The sequence below is a fragment of the Leuciscus leuciscus genome (assembly GCF_965113295.1).
Source record: "Leuciscus leuciscus genome assembly, chromosome: 17".
Classification (NCBI taxonomy): Eukaryota; Metazoa; Chordata; class Actinopteri; order Cypriniformes; family Leuciscidae; genus Leuciscus; species Leuciscus leuciscus.
The window spans coordinates 29,744,733-29,769,134 of NC_138741.1; the positions used below are offsets into that span (position 1 = coordinate 29,744,733).

General features: G+C 44.3%; 2 protein-coding genes across 2 annotated transcripts in view; both read right to left on the reverse strand.

Moving 5' to 3' along the window:
• Positions 1 to 1,376: 1,376 nt before the first annotated feature.
• Positions 1,377 to 3,980, reverse strand: LOC309479839 (uncharacterized protein). The gene is made up of 2 exons (XM_082144037.1): positions 2,575 to 3,980; positions 1,377 to 2,511 (listed from the first exon to the last, which is right to left on the reverse strand). Exons 1-2 carry the CDS (start codon positions 3,484 to 3,486, stop codon positions 1,402 to 1,404), a joined length of 2,022 nt encoding a protein of 673 aa, XP_082000163.1. The 5' UTR covers positions 3,487 to 3,980; the 3' UTR covers positions 1,377 to 1,401.
• A 477-nt stretch (positions 3,981 to 4,457) lies between these two features.
• The window catches only part of LOC309479384 (uncharacterized protein), a 75,778-nt gene continuing 55,833 nt past the window's right edge, over positions 4,458 to 24,402 (reverse strand). The window contains exon 2 of the mRNA XM_082143496.1: positions 4,458 to 4,830. The gene's annotated coding sequence lies outside the window, so the exon portion shown is untranslated. The remainder of the gene's footprint in view (positions 4,831 to 24,402) is intronic.

Below are 24,402 nucleotides of genomic sequence, written 5' to 3' on the forward strand. Positions count from 1 at the left end.
AGATATGTCGAAATAACGAGATGTATCAAAATAACGAGATAATTATGCCAAAATAATGAGATATTATGTCGAAATAACGACTTATGTCGAAAAAACGAGATATTATGTAGAAATAATGACTTCATATCTCGAAATAACGAGATAAGGTTTTTTGTTTTGTTTTTTCATCTTGTGGTTCAGGGCTTCCGTAGTTTATCGATTGTAAATGAAGTATTGCATTCTTTACGAGTAATCAGTGGTTCATAAGATCAATTAGAAAGTGTAAGTAAATGATTAATAAACTATTTAAATGTACATTAATACATATTATTATTCAGACATATAGTAATAGTTAGTGTGTTAATACATGCTTTATTACATTTATTTCTACTGTTATTCATGGTTAATTCAGGTAGTTTTATAACATTTAGTAGTGGTCAGTTAACTACTTTTGTGAGCATCTAAAGTGAGGACTATTTATGCCTTGTAAAGCATTTACAAAGGAGATATAAAGGCTCAGTTATCTTTTAAACAGAAAAAGGAAACAAAGACAACACAGTGATACAGAACATAGAAATATTTAAGATGTATGAATGTACATTTAAATAGTTTATTAACCCTCTGAGGTCTGAGCTGTTTTCTGGGCTCTGGAGGTGTTCTGACATGCTCTGACATTTGTGTTTTTTTCTGTTACTAGTGACATTTTCATGGCTAAAGTCTAATTACACTGTATTCAGCACAAACTCTGCTACAATAATATATCAGCAGCATGTATGTAAAAGTTTGTAGTTTTGAGATAATGACATTTATGCATGGTTTGTGAAAATACTAAAAAAAATTCTCACTGAAATAAGGCCATGAAACCCATACTGATTATTTCTTCAAAAGACTTTTGAAAATTGTATGACATAGCCTAGAATATTTGCTCCAAAACTATGTGAAAATCACCCTGACTGCTCATTCAGATAAGACAATATATTGATTTAAAATTTCTAAGACATGTTTTGTGTTACGGACTGCTCCGAGACTTGAAGGTTGGGATCCAAAAATGCAGCTTTTAATAAACAGAGTAATCCAAAGAACAGGCAAGGGTCATACACAGGCAGGCAGTCAAAACAAAGAAACAAAGAAACAAACAAAACAGGCAGGGACCAGAGGCAAGAGAGTAATCCAGGGACCAGAGGCAAGAGAGTAATCCAGGGAACAGGGCAAGATATCCAAAACCGAAATACAAGAAACCAGGGAAAACGCTCAGAGATGCAGTGAAACACTTAACAAAACTTCGCAGTGAGTGATGGGGTGAACCAGGCTTATATGGGGTGAACTAAACAAGAAGATGAGATACAGGTGAATGTGATAATGAGTGCTGATGAGTCCAGGCAGAGCATGATGGGAGATGTAGTCTGTGAGTGAACATGAGAGTCAAGTGTGGAGTGCCCTCTGGTGGCTCTCGAGGGCACTCCAGCTGGTTATCGTTACATAGCCCCTCCCCAAAGAGCGGCTTCCAGACGCTCCAAAACTGTCCAGGTGGGAGGTGGCCCGGAGGCAGATCCAGGGGCGGGATGGAGGGCCAGGTCCGTGGAGCGGAAGAGGACCTTGAGACTGCGGTAATATGGGAGGCCAGGACGGAGCAGGCAGTGCAGGCGACCAGGGCGGAGCAGGCGGCCAGGGCGGAGCAGGCTGTGCAGGCGGCCAGGGCGGAGCAGGCGGCCAGGGCGGAGCAGGCTGTGCAGGCGGCCAGGGCGGAGCAGGCTGTGCAGGCGACCAGGGAGGAGACGACCCTTCAGGCGGCCAGGGAGGCGACCATGGCACAGGAACAGACACCGGCTCAGGAACAGGAACAGACACCGGCTCAGGAACAGGAACAGACACCGGCTCAGGAACAGGAACAGACACCGGCTCAGGAACAGGAACAGACACCGGCTCAGGAGCGGCCATCTTGTCCGAAGACACTGGCTCGGCGGAGACCATCTTGTCCTGAGACACTGGCTCGGCGGAGACCATCTTGTCCTGAGACACTGGCTCGGCGGAGACCATCTTGTCCTGAGACACTGGCTCGGCGGTGGCCATCTTGTCCGAAGACACAGGCGTGGTTTCAGCCATCTTGTCCGAAGACACAGGCGTGGAGTCGGCCATCTTGTCCGAAAACACAGGCGTGGAGTCGGCCATCTTGTCCGAAGACACAGGCGTGGAGTCGGCCATCTTGTCCGAAGACACAGGCGTGGAGTCGGCCATCTTGTCCGAAGACACAGGCGTGGAGTCGGCCATCTTGTCCGAAGACACAGGCGAGGATTCGGCCATCTTGTCCGAAGACACAGGCGTGGAGTCGGCCATCTTGTCCGAAGACACAGGCTCAGAAAGAGGAAGAGGAACAGATTCAGGCTCAGTATCAGGATCAGATTCAGGCTCAGGAACTGATTCAGTCTCGGCGGGACGAGACTCTTGACGGGCGGACGTGACGTGAAGCTCAGTCTCTGGATCGGCTGACGTGACGTGAAGCTCAGTCTCTGGATCGGCAGAAGTGACGTGAAGCTCAGTCTCTGGATCGGCAGAAGTGACGTGAACAGTCTCTGGCTCGGCAGAAGTGACGTGAACAGTCTCTGGATCAGGATCAGCGTGCTCTGAGCTTGACGGGACCAGCAGCGGCGAGGGCTTTGAGCTGGGTAGGACCAGCGGCGAAGAGGACTCTGAGCTGGTTAGGACCAGCGATGAAGAGGGCTCTGAACTGGACGGAACCAGCGGCGAAGAGGGCTCTGAGCTGGGCAGGACCAGCGGCGAAGAGGGCTCTGAGCTGGGCAGGACCAGCGGCGAAGAGGGCTCTGAGCTGGACGGAACCAGCGATGAAGAGGGCTGTGTGCTGGGCAGGACCAGCGGCGAAGAGGGCTCTGTGCTGGATGGAACCAGCGATGAAGAGGGCTCTGTGCTGGATGGGACCAGCAGTGAAGGCTCTGTGCTGGACGGGACCAGCGGTGAAGAAGGCTCTGTGCTGGACGGGACCAGCGGTGAAGACTCTAGCTTGGCGGGCATGTCGCTTGCTGTCTCAGGCGCGGCGGGCATGATGCTCTCAGTCTCAGGGGCGGCGGGCATGACGCATACTGCCTTGGCTTCGGCAGATCTGGCGTGAAGTGCGGGCTCGGCTGGACTGGCGTGAAGTGCAGGCTCGGCTGGACTGGCGTGAAGCGCAGGCTCGGCAGGGCTGATGAGGAGAAGCTCAGGCTGAGGGGATACTGCGGGCTCACGGAGCTCCTCCTCTACCCCGCCCACAGTAAACGATGATCCGCTTAACAAAAGGGCCAGATCAATATAGTGCTCCAAAGTCTCGTGAGGATCATGCAAGGGCATGAATGAACTGAGCGGTTCAGATAGCCCTCCCCGAAAAAAGATCTTAAGGCATTCTGTGTTCATTGAGGTGAGATTTGCCAGTTCAATAAACTCCTCGACATACCTCTCAATCGGCCGATTCCCCTGACGGAGACGCAGGATTTGTACTGCTATATCTGATGGCATCGCTGCTGGATCTAGGTATGGCAAAAGTTTTCTGTTACGGACTGCTCCGAGACTTGAAGGTTGGGATCCAAAAATGCAGCTTTTAATAAACAGAGTAATCCAAAGAACAGGCAAGGGTCATACACAGGCAGGCAGTCAAAACAAAGAAACAAACAAACAAACAAAACAGGCAGGGACCAGAGGCAAGAGAGTAATCCAGGGACCAGAGGCAAGAGAGTAATCCAGGGAACAGGGCAAGATATCCAAAACCGAAATACAAGAAACCAGGGAAAACGCTCAGAGATGCAGTGAAACACTTAACAAAACTTTGCAGTGAGTGATGGGGTGAACCAGGCTTATATGGGGTGAACTAAACAAGAAGATGAGATACAGGTGAATGTGATAATGAGTGCTGATGAGTCCAGGCAGAGCATGATGGGAGATGTAGTCTGTGAGTGAACATGAGAGTCAAGTGTGGAGTGCCCTCTGGTGGCTCTCGAGGGCACTCCAGCTGGTTATCGTTACATTTTGTGTGACAAAGCCATATGCGAAGAGGCGTGATCATCTCATTAATATGTAAGCCTTTAACACCTGAGAAAGACAAAGACACTCCCCTAACTGCCCTATTAGGAGCGATCAGGCCCTGTCATTCAGAGCAACCTTGCACAAAGAATGAGGAGATTTAAAAAAGAATGGCTTTTAGATTGTTTGGATTTATTTACAACACAACACAATCCAAAAATACAAATGACAAAAGAGCACATTGAAAACAATGATCCAAAGACAGAGACCTTTGTGCCATTCCTAAAAACATTGTACATACCTTTCATTTCCAAGGTGTTTGATTTTCACTTTACCATGTTCATGTACAGAGATTCATGTGAATGTTGAAGTCAGCAGGACTCAGTTGCATCTGGTCCCTGAAAGAAAAAAAAAAAGAAAAAAACGTGAACATACTGATATCAAGAGAAACTATAGGGCTGCATGATTTTGGGAATAGATTTTAGATTTTTCTGGTTAAAATTTCTTTTTAAAATTCACAGAATACACACACACACACACACACGTTTCCAACAATATATAATGAACACCAGGTTTGTTGTGCCTTGTAGGCATAGGCTACGCAGTGCTGCATAAAATAATAATAACAATAAATTAAATCTTCCAAAAGATTTCAAGAACAACTACGCTAGAGAAAAATATATTGATTATCATATGTTACTTCAAATGTTTCCATTCGTTATGATGATATGAAATGAGATAATAGTAAAAACGTAAAGCCTAATGTTTGGTGCATTTTTCCTTTCAAACGCAATCGCGCTCCAAAATATGATACATTAAAACGTACTCGGTTACTAACGTAACCTCGGTTCTCTCTAGAAGAGGGAACGAGTACTGCGTAAGATATCTTACGCTAGGGGAAAATCCTTTTTCCGCGAGATATTGAAGCCAAAAATTATCCTTAATTTTGTAATAATGCAAAACGCGTTGCAGCAGCATGCAGACATAGGCGAGGCAGCTCGCGCGCCTATTGGCTGCTCTGCGGCAACTGCAGCAGCCTATCGAGCGAGGCCTGGCGTGACGCCAGACCCAATCGGGGCACTTCGCGCCCGCTGCGTCACGTCCCGCCGAAATGGGCGTGGTCTAGGCCTACAAATACCGCTCGCAGGCAGCTATTATCTGGTTTTTCATCATCGAAGCAACCAGAGCGTGTGCATGCACGGCAAGATACGCAGTACTCGTTCCCTCTTCTAGAGAGAACCGAGGTTACGTTAGTAACCGAGTACATTCTCTTACGAGAGGTCTCTCGTACTGCGTAAGATATCTTACGCTAGGGGACCCAATGCAAAACGCCGTGCATGCTGAGATCTGACACCAAAGACCCAAGGGCGAAAGCCCGGGGTACATATAGTGCACAATCACTCAGGTAACTCACAGGGAGTCCGGGAAGAGGGAGGGGCGGAGCCGCACCCTTCCACATATGGCAGCGTCGCTTAGACGCGAATTTCATCATACAGACAGGGCGGAGTACGGCCTGAACTGATGGGGAAATGTGGGTCTTACACAGTTTGCCCAGGCACATCTCGTGCTGCTGCTTTTCACTGTCGATCATCGAGCTGTGCTCAGTAGACGCAGCATTCTGAGCTGATAGCATCAGGTCAGATAATACTGGTTAACTTAGACCGACAGCAGCCTGGCCTGCAGGGCGGGAACCTCTAGGTTGTAGAACCTTATAAATGTAGACGGGAAGGCCCAGCCTGCCGCCGTACAAATATCTTGCAAGGCAATCCCACTTGACCAGGCCCATGAAGAGGCCATGCCACTCGTGGAGTACGCTCTGACACCCAACGGGCACTGCATGCCCTTGGAAGCGTATGTCAGCGCTATAGCATCAACTATCCATCTGGATAGGCTCTGTTTCGACGCGGCTAGTCCCTTAGGACGCCCGCTAAACGAAACAAAGAGCTGCTCCGTTTGTCTGAAAACAGACGAGCGAGACACATAAGCTCGTAATGCCCTGACTGGGCAAAGGAGGCCCGCGTCTCTTTCCTCATCAGGGACCGGTAGGGCTGACAGGGAGATAACCTGCGCCCTAAACGGTGTGTTGAGGGATTTTGGAACATAACCGTGCTTAGGTTTGAGTATAACTTTCGAGTCATTAGGCCCAAACTCCATGCACGTCGCGCTCACAGAGAGCGCGTGTAAGTCCCCTATGCGCTTCACTGAAGCGAGAGCCATCAGAAACACAGTCTTGAAAGACAGATGTTTCAAATCAATTGACTGTAAAGGCTCGAATGGCGCACCTTTCATGGCTTCCAGAACCGTAGAAAGGTCCCATACGGGGACTGCGGGAGGTCTGGGAGGATTCAGTCTCTTAGCCCCTCTAAGGAAGCGGATGACTAAATCGTTCCTTCCTATTGACTGGCCAAGCGTTGTTCCTGAGAACGCTGCTATAGCCGCCACATAAACTTTGAGCGTGGAGGGGGCCCTGCCCTTGTCCAACAGCTCTTGTAGGAAGGAAAACACCTCCGTCACTCCACAGTCTGTGGGTGACACGCCACGGGCTGTGCACCAGCCCGAAAACACTGACCATTTCGAGGAGTAGAGCCGTCTCGTAGACGGAGCTCTAGCCTGCGTGATCGTGTCTAATACTCCTTTAGGGAGTCCAACATGTACCCGTTGATGGCCCAGACATGAAGGGACCATAATTCCGGGTGAGGATGCCAGATCGAGCCGTGGGCCTGTGAGAGGAGGTCTCTCCTCACTGGTACTGGCCACGGGGCAGTGCTTGCTAACTGCAACACGACTGGGAACCAAGGTTGGTTTTCCCAGAACGGTGCTACCAGCAATACTGAGCATCCTTCTTCCCTGATCCGCTCTATCACCTGAGGCAGGAGAGAGACGGGGGAAAAACATAGAGCGGGCGGCGGGGCCACACATGGGCCAGCGCGTCCCTGCTCTTGGAGAAAAATTCCGGACAGTGAGCGTTTTCTTGAGACGCAAACAGGTCTACTTCCGCTCTGCCGAATTTCTTCCACAGCAGTTGGACTGTCTGTAGGTGTAGAGACCATTCACCTGCCGGAACATTGTTCCTGGACAGTCTGTCTGGTCCTATATTCAGGAGCCCTGGCACGTGCGCTGCTCTAAGCGAGCGCAGTTTGCGCTGAGCCCACACCAGGAGGCGTTCTGCTAGCCTGTACAGGTTCCTGGACCTGAGGCCGCCCTGGCGATTTATGTAGGACACCACAGACACGTTGTCCGAACGGACCAGGACGTGGCGTCCTTTTTTTTGGGGACAAAAACGCGTCAGCGCGTTGTTTACTGCCAGCATTTCGAGGCAGTTTATGTGCAGGAGCTTCTCCCGTTCCGATCACTGGCCGAAGAACGGTCTGCCCTCGAGCAGAGCTCCCCATCCCGAGGTGGACGCGTCCGTGGACACCACTTTCACCCTCGAGGAAGTCCCCAGGCTTACACCTGACTGGTACCAGTCGTTCGCTCTCCAAGGTTTCAGAGCTGTGACGCACTTCTGATTGACCCTGAGGCGAAGCAAACCGGATGCCCACGCTCGGCGTGGGACTCGCGCTTTCAGCCAAACTGCAGCGGGCGCATGCGGAGCAGGCCCAGCTGGAGCACTGATGATGATGCTGAGGCCATGAGACCCAGCATCTTCTGAAACTTCTTGAGCGGGACAGACGCGCCGCAGCGGAACGAGTTCGCTGTGCGTTGAATGTCTACCGCGCGCTGTGGTGATAGTCGCGCTATCATGGACAGCGAGTCCAGTTCTGTGCCCAGGAAAGATATCTTCTGACTGGGTGACAGAGAGCTCGTCGCCCAATTGACACTGAGACCCCAATTCTCGAGGTGATCGAGTTAAACGGTCGTCTGTTCTATGAGCACTGAGCGAGATTGCGCTAGAATCAGCCAATCGTCCAAATAGTTCAGTACTCGCATGCCTCTCATTCTGAGGGGTGCGAGTGCCGCATCCATGCACTTCGTAAACGTACGGGGTGCCAGGGACAAACCGAACGGGAGGACTGTGTACTGATATGCCTGGCCCTCGAAGGCGAATCTCAAATATCGCCTGTGACGTGACGCTATCTGTATTTGAAAATATGCGTCTTTCAGATCTATTGACACAAACCAATCTCCTTGGCGAATCTGCACGAGGATTTGTCTGGTCGTGAGCATCCTGAACTGTCGCTTCACAAGCACTCGGTTCAGTTGCCTCAGATCTAGTATGGGTCTGAGACCCCCGTCATTTTTCGGTACCAGGAAATATCTGCTGTATAGCCCTCCTTCGCTCTGAACTTGAGAGAGAGAGAGGCTCTATGGCCCCTTAGTTCAATAGTTTCGCCACCTCGGCTCGAAGTAAATGTGCTACTTCTGCTTTTACCGTGGTCTCGACGCGCGCCGCGTAGCGGCGAGGGCGTCGGCGAAACTGTAGCGAATAGCCTCTTTTTATAATGTCCAGCACCCACTTCGAAACCCCGGGTAGCCTTGCCCATGCGTCTGCATGAATAGCTAGGGGTTGAATACGAAGCGCGCTCCGCTCGCTCAGCGATGGAGAGGCTTCGGCGTGCTGTAACACAAGCAACCGCGAGGGGGAGGGCTGGGCGGTTCCCGTAGGAACTGTCATGTCTATGTGTGGATGTGGGCGCGGGACAGCGGGCACATTTATCACACTGAAAAGCATCGTTCGCTTGAGTGAAGCGAATGCACGTTGGTTTCGTTTTTACAGAAACCGTGAGACATGCATAACGTGGTGTTAGTGGGCACATTCACCATGTTTGAAGCGCAATCGATCTGAGTCGATTCATGTGCGCGAGCCCTGTGTGACGGGCTGTGCTTGTGTGTAGAGATGGGCACTGGGCAGTGGGCATTCTTTCTACACATAAAGCACCATCGGCCGTGGCCGGGACACCAGAAAATTCACACTTATGGGATTTATCTGGGTAGCCGTAAAAACGGCGTTTGTGTGCAGGCAAGCGTGCTGCGTCGCCGACTTGTTTACTGCAGAATACACTGGAACAGTCACATTTACTGGAACTGAACGAGCGAGAAGTTGCCATAGAAACAGAGAGCGTCAACATGCTGGCGTTTATTGCAGGCCTGCGTGCATTACAACAGGCTCGTTCACTGCAATATTGACATTTCCAGTCGCCTGAATTCCAGAGGGGAATGGGAAATGTATAGGAAAAGGGAGGTTGGTCCGTCCGCAGCGGGACCAGAAAAACTCCCTTTTTTCCTTACGCCAGTGACGCACGGAACACCATAGAAACGGTGTTTGGGTGCAGGCGAGCAGGTTGTACAACGCGCTCGTTGGCTGCAAAATACACATCTGCAGTCGCCTTTTCAGGGAACTGACAGAGCGAGCATTTGACGGCATAATTTTATCTGCCGGTAGACCCGGGGATCGAACGCGGGTCTCTCGCGTGCAAAAACCTGAGAGTCTGCCACTGGGCCACAGGGGGAGACACATTGTAACTCAGTTAGTGCAAGTATTATAAGAGAGCGTCAACGTGCTGGCGTTTGTTTGCAGGCATGCGTGTATTACAACAGGCTTGCTCACTGCAGTCGGAGGAGCAGTCTCGGAGAAGGATGCCAGGTGAGTCCTCAGAGTCACCATAGGCAGTAACTAGCTCGCAGTGAGGGCAGTCGCCGTCAGCGAGCGCGAGAGCTGCGTGATCAGGAAAAGGGGCGTCTTCAAAAAGACGCCCAGCTCTTTTAGTGCAATGGGAGTGTGTGTCGCGGCGGCGAGCACACACACATACATAAACACAGTAGCAGAGAAAGGATATAACGCCGGATAGCGCAGCAGGAAGGCAAGGAAGGCGGCGCGGCCAGCGACTTCAGTGACTCGTCCCGCTGAAGGTGCTCTCTTTCAGACGGCGCGGCTTCTTCTCCAGCTCCAGCGATGCGTGTGCTTCGCTTGAAGGATGAAAAATCAGATAATAGCTGCCTGCGAGCGGTTTTTATAGGCCTAGACCACGCCCATTTCGGCGGGACGTGACGCAGCGGGCGCGAAGTGCCCTGATTGGGTCTGGCGTCACGCCAGGCCTTGCTCGATAGGCTGCTGCAGTTGCCGCAGAGCAGCCAATAGGCGCGCGAGCTGCCTCGCCTATGTCTGCATGCTGCCGCAACGCGTTTTGCATTATTACAAAATTAAGGATAATTTTTGGCTTCAATATCTCGCGGAAAAAGGATTTTCCCCTAGCGTAAGATATCTTACGCAGTACGAGAGACCTCTCGTAAGAGAACCCACAGCGCGCTCCAAAATATGATACATTCAAACGCCATCGCGCTCCAAAATATTAAACATTATGGTTATACATATCTATGTTTGAGCAGATATCCACAAACAGTATTTAACAGGAAACACGGGTCTAAATAGTATAATATTCACCATATATCTAGCAACAGTTCAACTGCAATGTGAAGTTTATGCAACAATACCATAAACTAATAAGTAAGAATTTCTTACCTTACATCTTTCTTGTCTTCAAATCGTGTTCTTCTTCTTCAGAGTTAAATCCAATGTAAGCTCAGACGTGTCTTCCAAACTCGACGAAAAGCAGAGACTTGTGAAGTTTTTTGGTGTTTTGTGTTTGAGGTAACGAGTACGGTTGCCGAGAGAGCTCAACGCGCTGCAACTGAAGAAAACACATGCAAATAGAAAAACACCTGCAAATTAAGAAAACATCTTCATCACAACACATGTGTGCTCCAAATACTCACAACACAACCAAATACAGAAACGCGCTGCAAAAGTTCACAACACAACCAAATACAGAAACGCGCTGCAAAAGTTCACAACACAATCAAATACAGAAACGCGCTGCAAATAGGACAGAACACAACGGAAATGTTTCCGGGGAAGCCAATAAGTGACGGACCCGACTGGGACGTGCTTACGGAGCTGTCTAATTTAATTTAATTTAATTTATTATTTTATTTTTGTTGCAAAACGTACAGAGATTACACGTTTATGACATACAACTTTGTATACAATATACAAAATGCATTTGTAATATGTTCAATGTCATAAGAATACTAATCAGAAAAGAACAAGCTGAAGACTAAAATAAATTAAAGAAAAAAAGATAGAGAAAAAGAACACGAGGGAAAGATATTAATATATACATCAGTTACATTGTACACATTCATGTTATGTTAAAATAAGTTTCATAAGAAATGTTAGAATGAAGGGTCCAAATCATTCATGGATTTCATCTGGTCCCTTTCCACAGGTGTATTAATCAAGCACAATGCAGTCTGCATTCATAATCTAGGTGCTTGATTTTATACACCTGTGGAAAGGGACCTGATGAAACCCATGAATAGACAGTAGGCTATATAAGAGGTCCAAATATGAGACGGCGCTGCGTTGTCATGGGAACATCCCAGGTGAAAATAATGAGGAAATTACATTGGCTTTCGTTGCTCCCTTCATCAAGTCCGTTCCAAACGGCTACATAATGGCACACAAGTGCCCCGCTCCCTCCAAAGTGCCCACGTCAAGGGCTCTGCCGTCTGCCCTTTTAAGGGAGTAACGTTAGGGCATAGTTAATGCTCACGAGCAATAAAAAACGTCCCAGCCTGGTCCGTCACTTATTGGGTTCCCCCGGAAACATTTCCGTTGTGTTCTGTCCTTTTTTGCAGCGCGTTTCTGTATTTGGTTGTGTTGTGAACTTTTGCAGCGCGTTTCTGTATTTGGTTGTGTTGTGAGTATTTGGAGCACACGTGTTGTGAAACTGATGAAGATGTTTTCTTAATTTGCAGGTGTTTTTCTATTTGCATGTGTTTTCTTCAGTTGCAGCGCGTTGAGCTCTCTCGGCCACCGTAAACAAGGGCGTTCGCGTTCCATGTGGAGATTTGCATGTGAATCTCTTTTGCGCGAGTGGGCGTGTCGAATTAAAAAGTAATTAGCAAGCGTTTGAGATACTGGACATCCTGTTGGTTTTATACAAATTACTTAAACAGAGAATATTTGTTTTCAGTTTGAATCCGATCATTTAAAAGTACACACTTAAATGTGTATAAAGGTATATGGCTCATAAATGTGTGAGAAGTATTCGCTGAGTTTTGTTTCAGTTTATAGACGTGCTCAAGAAAAAAAAGTTCACCGCAACGGAGAGGCAGAACGCACACCCTGTTTATTTTCTTTATTTTACAAAAGCACAATGTTTTGATTTGATTGTAAGTGGACACATACAAAAGTAGAAATATCACAGATTATTTTTTTATATTTCTTTTTTCTGTATAATACGGTGGCCGAGAGAGCTCAACGCGCTGCAACTGAAGAAAACACATGCAAATAGAAAAGAACACCCGCAAATTAAGAAAACATCTTCATCAGTTTCACAACACATGTGTGCTCCAAATTCTCACAACACAACCAAATACAGAAACGCTCTGCAAAAGTTCACAACACAACCAAATACAGAAACGCGCTGCAAAAGTTCACAACACAAACAAATACAGAAACGCGCTGCAAATAGGACAGAACACAACGGAAATGTTTCCGGGGAACCCAATAAGTGACGGACGGACGGCTGGGACGTGCTTATTGCTCGTGAGCTTTACCTATGCCCTACTCTCTTAAAAGGGCAGACGGCAGAGCCCTTGAATTGGGCACTTTGGAGGGAGCGGGGCACTTGTGTGCCATTATGTTGATGAAGGGAGCAACGAAAGACAACGTAATATTTTCCTCATTATTTTCACCTGGGATGTTCCCATGACAGCGCAGCGCGTGTCCATCAGCTGAATAGCTGTTCTTACCAGAAATATAGTATTATTGCTGTTAACATAACTGTTGCAAATAAATATACATTTTATACAACAACGTTTTTAAAATATGCATTATATCTGTGTGTGAGTGTCTCAACTTTAAAACTTGCTGTCTCATATTTGGACCCTAGCTGCATTCTAACATTTCTTATGAAACTTATTTTAACATAACATGACAAAATGTGTACAATGTAACTGATGTATAGATTAATGTCTTTCCCTCATGTTCCTTTTCTCTCTCTTTTTTTATTTATTTATTTTAGTCTTCAGCTCATTGTTCTTTTTAGTATTCTTATGACATTGAACATATTGTAAATACATTTTGTATATTGTATACAAAGTTGTATGTCATAAACGTGTCATCTCTGTATGTTTTGCAAAAAAAAATAATAATAATCAAAGTTTTTTTTTTTTTTTTTTTTTTTACATAATAATTTTTTTTTTTATTAATATACAAATTTAAAGTACAAACATTTAAGGCAGAAATGAATAATTAAACATTTATGATCGTGTTGATATCACATATAAGAACATAACAAAAAATACAAAAAACAAAACAAAAAAAAAACAAAAAAAAAACAAAGGGGCGAGGGTCTTAGTCCAATAATTTAAACATATCCAAAACAGAGAGGAGTTTTAGGGCATTTTTGTCCATCATCCAATGAAGAGACTTCACAAATAGCTTAAAGTCATTCTTCCATCCATTGAAATGGGGAATAATAATAAAAGTAGACAGCTGTAAGCACGTCCCAGCCGGGTCCGTCACTTATTGGGTTCCCCGGAAACATTTCCGTTGTGTTCTGTCCTATTTGCAGCGCGTTTCTGTATTTGTTTGTGTTGTGAACTTTTGCAGCGCGTTTCTGTATTTGTTTGTGTTGTGAACTTTTGCAGCGCGTTTCTGTATTTGGTTGTGTTGTGAGTATTTGGAGCACACATGTGTTGTGAAACTGATGAATATGTTTTCTTAATTTGCAGGTGTTTTTCTATTTGCATGTGTTTTCTTCAGTTGCAGCGCGTTGAGCTCTCTCGGCCACCGTAGTATAACCATAAATGACGGAGTAATTTAAGTTTATGTTGCTGCTATGTGAAAAAAATCCAGCAAAACGCGTCGGCGCGTTTCTCGACCTTCTAAGTGATCTTGTGAACCACTGACAACTCCTAAATAACTGGTTTGTAAATAATGCAATACTTTATTTAGAAATGATAAATTGATCATTAATGAAGTATGAAAATACAATTATTAAACATTATAGATATGCTTATAAATTAAGAATAAAGCATTTATAGCTGTATTTATAAACTGCTTATTAATGTCTATCAATGCTTTATAAATGATGAATTAACTGTTTACTAATGCTTTACTAATGATTAATAGCGTGCAGTTATTATAAAGTGTCACCCACACGGTACACACACATAGTCATAATCAATCTTATTCACCATGCTATGCATGTGCTGCTAAACAGATTAGCTTGGATGGTGGTGTGCCCACTAGGCCTCTTTAATTACAATTCTGTCACCATGTAATCACTTTCATGCCGTTACAAACTCATTTGACTACCTTACTGCTGAGAAACACACGATTGCTCGTTTCCACACAATGAAAGCTCCAAAAATGATCATAAAATGTGAAAGCATTAATAAATAGCTTCGGATTGCTTCGGATGCTGCTTTAGGTTTTGGAACAGATGTATTTGTTGTTCCATCAGACTCACTGGGCCCTATTTTAATGATTTAAGCGCATGGTCTAAAGTGCACTTAAGGGCGTGTCCAAATCCACTTTTGCAAGTTTAAAGACGCCGGCTCATGGTCTGAAAGGGTTGTCCCTATTCTCTTAATGAGTAATGGGTGTGTTTTGAGTGTAACGTGCAATAAACCAATCAGAGTCTCATCTCCCATTCCCCTTAAAAGCCAATTGCGCTTGCGCCATGGCGGATTCGCTATTTACATGATGGAATTTGCAAGTGGAAAAACTGAACGCTTCTCTAGCGAGGAAACGGATTTGCTTGTGTGCAAGGTTAAAGCGCGCAAGCAGACCATCTACGGGACAAAGTGTACGCGCGCTGTGGACCCACCTATAGGCGCACATTACTATCGCGCTCTTTAAATAACAAAAAATATATATTGCGCCATTGACTTTAGACCAGGTTTTGTTCGTCAATGACGCAGTCTATTTCAGTTGCATCGAAATAGCAACGCGCCATCAATGCGCCTGAACACACCTTGTTTTCAGACTAGCACACCCATGGGCACAAAAAAAATGGGCACAAATGCATTTGCTATTTAAACAACGTGGTGCAGGACGTGAAAATGATAACTACGTCAGCAGGCTGAAACTAGCAAAAAACACTTGCGTTTTGCCTGGCGCTGCATTGCGCCGGGTGTATGATAAGGCCCACTATGTGTGTTTAACTGAGGAATAAACAATGTAATTCAGTGAGATTAACTTGCACACTGGGCCAGAAATCATTGAAAAGGTGAATGAATGATGAATGAAAGCAGTCACATGACCTCATCTATAGATGTGTCTTGCTGGTTTTTGCTGTAGGTGTTCAGAAGCCTGTTGCATGAAGCTAGCTGAAAAAACTCCTGAGTAGGTTAGAGTTCACAAAACCATAAAAATCCAACCTGCTTTTGATCAGGTTCAGCGGGCTCACAACGCCCGGTATAAACGTTCTCGTCAACTCAGGTTTGATCCAGAGTTCGTGATTAATGCTGGATCAAACCCTACTAAATTTAGATGCAATTTTTTTATTAATTGTCAATTCATATAATAATCATATGAATATATTATATGAATTATACATAATTATAATTCATATAATAAATAATTAGCAGCAAAAGATTTTGTCTCTAAAATTCTTTCCCTGTAAACTGCTTTAATTTGGAGTCAGAGATATAGGGGGAGTGGCTTTAATGCATCACATATATATGTCACTTTTCTCACAGCTGATTGGTTCAGTTTTAGTTCGCGATCTCTGGAGCAGGTTGGCCCTGTGGCGCAAGTTAGAACTGAAACCGGCTTCATGCAACTGAAACCGGCTTCATGCAACAGGCCTCAGGTGCGCTGCTGGTGATCCGCTTCACGCATGAGAGACCGACAGCCGGTGGATGACAGGGTGACACTCAGGTGAGAGGAGTAGTCTGTCCCTCCAGTCTCACAGTGAGTGTAAGAGCCACATAGGGATTAGTTCATCTGAAATAATAATTTAGTAAAAATAATATGAAAATATTTCATGAAAATGTATAAGACATTTTTTGGTTTAAAATGCATATTTAATAATGTTTAGATCTGATTATATTTAATTATTTTGAGCTTCCAGTCAGATTGCACTACGTCATAACGCGAGCGATTGGATGTATTTAGTTTCAGTTTGAAGTTAGAGACGTTGGAAGCAACACAGTTTTTTGACCGTGCGTACCATGTCTATGTTACAGTTTTTGTTTTATGTTTTTGAAGTAAACATTCAAAAAGAAGATCTTGGTTTGCTCGTGTTTCAAATACTGGTTACAATTTGACTGACTTCAAAAGGTGGAACAGAAGAATTAGATGCAAATAGGTGCCACTGCCACTACATAGTAAAAAAACTTGCTAATAACGGCGCTGGATTACCTGGATAACGAGGAGGACGTGGTTAGCTTGTTGTCGAGGAAGCAGCGGATTGGACTTTAGCGCTGCAAAAAAAGCCACAGAACCGGGTCAGTCTTGCTCAAGAGACCCGCGACGGATCGACATGCATCAATCGGCAGCTAACGGTTGGTCGACCTGTCAGTAAACGCAGTGCGCTGAAGTGAGGACTTTTTTCTTCAAAAGACGTGATACAAAGCACAAAGATAATGAGTGAGTTTTGAAGAGAAAAAAAGTAGATCAACTTCTTCCTGTAAAACGTATGCTTATAGCAAGCTCTGATTCAGTCAATGTGGAGTTATGGCAATCTTTAAGAAGTTGTTTTGCACTCGGTTTATCTAGAAAAGTACCTTTGAAGAAAGTGTTTGAAACGTTTGCATACAACTAAAGCATTAACTCTGCTATTTGTAAGATGGCTGAGGAAGATGAACAAAGATGTATTGAGGATACAATGAAAAAGGGAAGGTCACATAAGCTGACAGAGAAGGCATTAGAAGAGAGATTGCAGAGGTGCATTGCACTGAGAAGAAGAACATTAGGAACTCTGACAAGCAAAAAAAAGGAGTTAGAATCAATGATGAGTGATGCTCAAAATGTACAAAGGGTGAAAAACATGATGGAAAATGATTTTGCAACATCACTAAATGAGTTTAACCGTCTCAACAACGAAGTTGCAAATCTTTTGACTGAAGATGAAAAAACAGCTGATCAAGAGATCTGGTTTGAACCTAAAATGGCAGTAATTAGAGGATTTATGAAAACTACAAAAAATTGGATTGCAGCTGAGCATGAACCCATACTGCCAGTGGAAAAGGTGCTGCAAGAAGAAAATGTGGTTGATTATCTGCAAGAAACTGTTAAACCAAATGACAGTGTTTCACAAGTGGGGGTCAGTGATGTCACACATGCCAGCACACGTGGATCACAAATCAGTCGCACCTCAGCTGTGTCACGAGTATCGTCAGCAAGAGCTAGACAGGAAGCAGAACATGCAGCCCTGCTCGAACGTGCTGCAGCACTAAAGAAAATGCAACAGCTTGAGTTTGAAGCAGCTAAAATCAAAGCTGAAAAGGAAGAGTTAGTGCTGGAAACTGCGTTAGCTGAGAGTAAAGCAAAATTAAGGGTGCTTAAAGAATATGAAAGATCTGAAGATGGTTTAAGTAGCTATTCGGCAGTACAAAAGCCACAAGGTGGACACGTGAAGGAAAGAACTAGCATTTTGCTTCCACAGCAAGCTAATACGAACAGTCATGTTCAACCACAAACACAGCACTCCCGAATACATCAATCTCAACCGGTCTTCAATTATGTGTCTAATGCTCAATCTAACAGAGGTGATGACATAATAGCGGTTATGCAAAAACAGAATGTAATCACTGAGCTACTAGTAAAACAACAGCAGCTATCTCATCTACCAACCAAGGACATTCCTGTCTTCAAGGGTGATGCGCTACAATACAAATCTTTCATGAGGGCGTTTGAGCACGCAATAGAGCAGAAAACCAGCAATGATTAAGACAAATTGTACTTCTTGGAACAATTTACGGCCGGAGAACCTCAAGAGCTTGTTCGCAGCTGTGCTCATATGATGCCAAACAAAGGCTACTGCGAGGCGAAGCGACTATTTCATAAGCACTATGGGGATGAATTACGGATTGCCCATTTGTACATTGACAAAGCACTCAAATGGCCTCAAGTGAAATCTGATGATGGGAAAGCATTGAGCGCCTATGCAATGTTTTTGATTGGATGTCGCAATACTATGGAAGACATCGAATTCTTAGAGGAGATGGATAAACCAACCAACTTACGGACAGTGGTGTCTAAGTTACCATATAAACTGAAAGAACGTTGGCGTGCTGAAGCTTATGACATAAAAGAGCGAAGAGGCAGAAGAGCAAGGTTTGCTGATTTGGTGAGTTACATAGACCGCCAAGCTAGAATAGCGATGGATCCCCTCTTTGGAAATATCTCAGACAGCCGCCCAATCTCAAGTGGAAAGATTGACCAAAAAGAAAAGCATCATGGAAAAAGAGAGGTCCGTGGAAGCAGTTTCGCAACAAATGTTTTCACCGAAAGCAAAAGGCCTCAAGAAACGCATGTTAAGCCAACAAATTCAGTTAAAACTGTGAGTGCCTTTGAGAAGCCGTGTTTGTACTGCCAGCAATCACATACCCTTGCCTCATGCAGCAAAATCAAACACCAACCACATAAGGAGCGTGTGGATTTCTTAAAACTGAAGGGCTTGTGTTTTGGATGCTTAGTTCCGGGTCATCTTAGCAAATTCTGCAAAAGAAGAATTGAGTGTAAAGAGTGTGCTTTGAAGCATCCAGACATTCTGCACATAATAAAGGAAGAAGGTTCTGTCTCACCTGAAAAGAAAGATGGTCGTCATGGAAGTGAAGTATCTTGTGCTCAAGTTTCTATTTTGAAAGAGTCCTGTAGCCTCAAGGGGGCCGGAGAAGCAGAATGTGTGCTGTCAATAGTACCGGTGAAGATAAAATCGAAAAGGAGTGACAAGTGTGTTGAAACATACGCCTTTCTGGACCCGGGAAGCACAGCAACGTTCTGCATAGAAGACCTGCAAAGGAAACTAAACATTAAAGGGAAACCGACACGAATACTTCTTAGCACCATGGGTCAAGACAAACATGGAGAACAGAAGCTCATGAACAGTTTCGTCATATCAGACCTGGAAGTGTGTGGGCTGGAAGACACCAAGTTCATTGATCTACCTAAGGTGTTTACTCATGGCAACATACCTGTTCACGTCGAGAACATACCTAAAAGGTCAGATATCCAAAAGTGGCCTTATCTCAATGAAGTACGCTTGCCAGAGATAGAAGCTGATGTAGGCCTGCTTATTGGAGCTAACTGTTCAAGAGCAATGGAACCATGGCATGTTATTAATGCTGAGGATGGAGGCCCTTATGCTGTGAAGACTGCCATTGGCTGGGTTGTGAATGGGCCTGTAAGAAAGGAATTGAATGATGCAATGAATAAAACACCTACTTTTTCAGTAAACAGAATTTCTGTGATGGAGATTGAGAAGCTGCTGGTCCAACAGTATAACACTGATTTTCCAGAGCGTAACTACGATGACCGAGAGGAGATGTCTTGTGAAGACAAACAGTTTTTGCAGTCTGTGCAGAAAACCACAATTTTTGAGAACGGGCATTACAGCATTGGACTGCCACTAAGGAATGAGAAGCTCCAAATGCCAAATAACCGTTGTGTGGCGGAACAGCGCATAGACAGTTTGCTTAGAAAGGTCAAGAAGAATCCTGAATTTTTTTAAGATAACAGGAGCTTCATGGAGACCATCATTGAAAGAGGTTACGCTGTCCAAGTTCCAGTCCATCAGCTGAACCGTGACGACAACAGGCTGTTTTACATACCACATCATGGGGTGTATCACCCGAAGAAACAAAAGTTGCGGGTGGTCTTCGACTGCACAGCTTCGTTTCAGGGTAGGTCTCTGAATAGCGAACTGCTCCAAGGACCTGACTTGACCAACACATTAGTTGGTGTGCTTTTAAGATTCCGTGAGGAGCCAGTAGCTATAATGGCGGACATCGAGTCGATGTTTTATCAGGTCAAGGTGCTGGAGCGTGACGCAGACCTACTCCGTTTTCTTTGGTGGCCCAACGGCAAGTTGAACGAGCCTATGGAGGAATTCCGAATGACTGTGCACCTCTTCAGAGCCACTTCTTCACCAAGTGTTGCCTCATATGCACTAAAAAGAACTGCTGAAGATCACAAGGCTGATGTATCTCCAGAAGCTGTCCAGACAGTTCTGCGCAACTTCTACGTAGATGACTGTCTGAAGAGTGTAGCTAAAGAAGAAGATGCAGTGACCCTGGCTAAAGATCTTCGTACCCTGTGTGCCAGCGGAGGATTCACTTTAACAAAGTGGATGAGCAATAGCAGGAAGGTGTTAATGACAATCCCTGAAGTGCATAGAGCCAGCGAAGTGAAAGACCTGGATCTAAGACATGACGCTTTGCCAGTCGAGAGGACCCTCGGTGTACAGTGGGACACAGAAACTGATACTTTCACCTACAGTATAAAGCTGCAAGACAAGCCGATGACCAGAAGAGGCATTTTATCCGTCGTGAATTCTATCTATGACCCCCTTGGCCTTCTGGCTCTGGTCATCTTGCCTGCTAAACTCCTGCTGAAAGATCTTTGTAAAGAACAATACGGATGGGACGAGAACATTGGCGGAAAACACGCTGAAGTTTGGAAAAGATGGATTGAAGATGTCAGTCATCTCTCTACCTTCCATGTGAGCAGGTGTTTGAAGCCTACAGATTTTGGATGCACTACAGCAGCACAGTTACATAATTTTTCAGACGCTTCTGAGTCTGCATACGGCACTGTGTCTTATCTGCTGCTAGAGAATAGCGAAGGTGAGAAGCATTGTGCATTCCTCATGGGGAAGGCAAGAGTGGCTCCACTCAAACTGGTCACCATTCCCAGACTCGAGTTGACCGCAGCAGTTGCCGCTGTCAAAATAGACAAGATGTTACATCAAGAACTTCAAGTTCCATTGCAACAATCAATTTTTTGGACAGACAGTACTATTGTGCTCAGATATTGACAGTGAAACTGCTCGTTTCAAAACCTTCGTTGCGAACAGAATCTCGTTGATCCGAGAAGCAACCAAGCCATCACAATGGAAGTATGTCAGAACAACGGAAAATCCTGCAGATCAAGCCAGCAGGGGCCTAAAAGCTAAAAGTTTGACACAAGGAGGAACCTGGATCAATGGGCCGGAGTTCTTGCTGAACAATGAGTGAGATTGGTCGGAACAGCCTGTGCGAAGAAAGGAAAGCCTTCAAAATGATCCGGAAGTCAAGAATGGAGCTACAGTCAACATAATCAAAGTTGAAGAAAACATGGAACCAATCGACAAACTGATCAGCTATTACTCAGACTGGCATAAACTAAAAAGATCAGTGGCCTGGATTTTAAAGGTGAAGGAAAATCTGTGGAAACTGAAAGAGGAAAGAAAGGTAGTATCAAGAAAGATCAGGGAAACTGAAAAAGACCCTGAAAAAGAAAGATCAAAATTAGAACAACAAATGAAGAAATTCAAAGCAACAGAAAAGAAATCACTTACTTTGGATGATCTGGTTGTCGCAGAATCAGAAATAATCAAATTCAGTCAAAGACAGCAGTTTGGAGAAGAAATCAAAGTACTGGAGAAAGGTAAACAGCTCAGTCGCAGCAGTCAGCTGTTTAAATTGGATCCAATTCTTCAAGATGGCACGTTAAGGGTTGGCGGAAGACTCAACAAGTCTGCCATGCCAGAAAGCGCTAAACATCCAGCAATTATTTCAAAGCACAGCAGAGTTGCTACATTGATTTTGAGAGATATACACCAAAGAACAGGACACTGCGGACGCAGTTATGTCTTGGCACAACTGAGATGCAGGTACTGGATCCCACAAGCCAATTCTGCAGTTCGAAAGATAATCAACAAGTGTACAGTGTGCCGCAGGATTAATGGAAATGTTGGTGAGCAAAAGATGGCAAACCTGCCTGAAGATAGGCTCTTGCCAGATAAGCCTCCTTTCACAAACACCGGTGTTGATTTCTTCGGGCCGTTTGATGTCAAGCGGGGCCGGAGTACAGTCAAAAGGTACGGCGTGATGTTCACTTGTCTCACTCTCAGAGCGGTGCACATTGAAGTTGCAGATAGCCTTGACACAGACTCCTGCATTAATGCAATTCGTCGCTTTATGTGCAGGAGAGGTCAAGTTACCATCATGCGTTCTGACAACGGCACAAATTTTGTGGCCGCTGAAAGAGATTTGAGAGAAGCCATTCAACGGCTGGATAATGACAAGATTGAAAAGGCCTTGCAACCAAAAGGAATAAAGTGGATATTCAATAGCCCAGCTGCTTCGCACCAAGGCGGGGTTTGGGAAAGACAGATTCGGACTGTGCGAAGAATCCTTAACTCCCTTCTGAAGGAACAAGCAGTGAACGATGATTGTCTTCTGACAATAATGTGTGAGGTCGAAAGCATCATCAACGGTAGGCCGCTTACAACTGTTTCAGATGATGTGAATGACGTAGAACCTCTAACACCCAATCATTTACTGCTGTTGAAATCTCAACCCAACATGCCTCCAGGGATTTTCAGCAAAGATGACATGTACACAAGAAAGAGATGGAAGCAAGTTCAATATCTTGTGGATTTATTTTGGACTAGATGGACGCGTGAATACCTTCCACTTCTTCAGGAACGCCAGAAATGGCTAAAGCCAAGAAGAAACTTCATGACAGGAGATGTTGTGTTACTAGTGGATAGTTCTTCCCCACGGAACTCCTGGCTAATGGGAAAGGTAGTTGAAACGTTGCCGGATTCCAATGGAACAGTACGAAGAGTCAAGATAAAGACCAAGACCAACACTCTGGAAAGGCCTGTAAACAAACTGTGCTTGTTGGAAGAGGCGATGTCTGAAGAGTGAAGAAAGAAGAAACAAGTTGATAGTTTATGGACATTTAGAAATTGTTTGGCTCTCAGTGTTTAAGTTTATAATTGCTTAGTCTTCCTGCCTAACCAATTAGAGGCCGGGTAATGTAAGAGCCACATAGGGATTAGTTCATCTGAAATAATAATTTAGTAAAAATAATACAAAAATATTTCATGAAAATGTATAAGACATTTTTTGGTTTAAAATGCATATTTAATAATGTTTAGATCTGATTATATTTAATTATTTTGAGCTTCCAGTCAGATTGCACTACGTCATAACGCGAGCGATTGGATGTATTTAGTTTCAGTTTGAAGTTAGAGACGTTGGAAGCAACACAGTTTTTTGACCGTGCGTACCATGTCTATGTTACAGTTTTTGTTTTATGTTTTTGAAGTAAACATTCAAAAAGAAGATCTTGGTTTGCTCGTGTTTCAAATACTGGTTACAATTTGACTGACTTCAAAAGGTGGTACAGAAGAATTAGACGCAAATAGGTGCCACTGCCACTACAGTGAGGTCAAAGGTCACAGAAACCAACACACATCATCTCAATGAAGCACGCACACACACACACGCTTCTGCTACTCTTGGGAAAATAAACGAATTAGATTTAAATGTTGAACGTTTTCACAAGAAGAACTAAGTGTTATGGTTTCAGCTTAAATGAAGATGAGAATGTTAAAATCCCACCAATTACAATACTTGATGTGTATATAAGGGCATGTCAAATTAGTGTCAGCAGTTTCCTGAAGTGTGGCATGATATACTCCAATTAAAACTATTTTAAGCCAATGTTTTAATTTGTCTTATTATTATTGTAAATGCAGTTGTTATGGCTTCATTTTTATTGTTTACATGGAATATACAGTGGGGTCCACAAATCTGAGACCATAATTCATTCTAATAACATTTTCGAATTTTGGGGGGAAAATAAACATTTTCGCATGTTAAGCATTAAGAACTTAAGCATTAAGAAAAAAAGGAATGTTTTCAGATTCTGCACTATAGAGTGACCAATCAAATCCAAGTAAATTTAGTGACATTGATCTCTTATGATCTGATTTCCTTGCTTCTATTAAGCTTACCAATCAAATTATTCTTCTGATAATATCATTTCAAATGAAAAATTGTGTTTAAAAAGGCAAAACAAGCATTTTCACAAGTGGCCTCAAAGTTTTGGAGCCAACTGTACAGTATATATATATATATAGCTTTACAAAATTTGCCACATGACTACAGTATTTAATTGAACTACAATAAAGCTAAAAGCTGAAGCTACAATTGACAATTCACACTTCAATCCATCATTACTGGATTCTCTATTCTCCTCTACATTCATCTTAAAGATGATACGAGCACCCATTCTTGATGTCTATGTTGGTTCATGAACTTCATTCCTGTTTTCTGTTTTATTTGCTCTTTTTAATTATAAAAATGTATTATAAATATAAATATTATTATAAATATTATTATAAATATAATATTAAATATAGGACAGACTCGGACTGGATATACATCCATTTAACACGT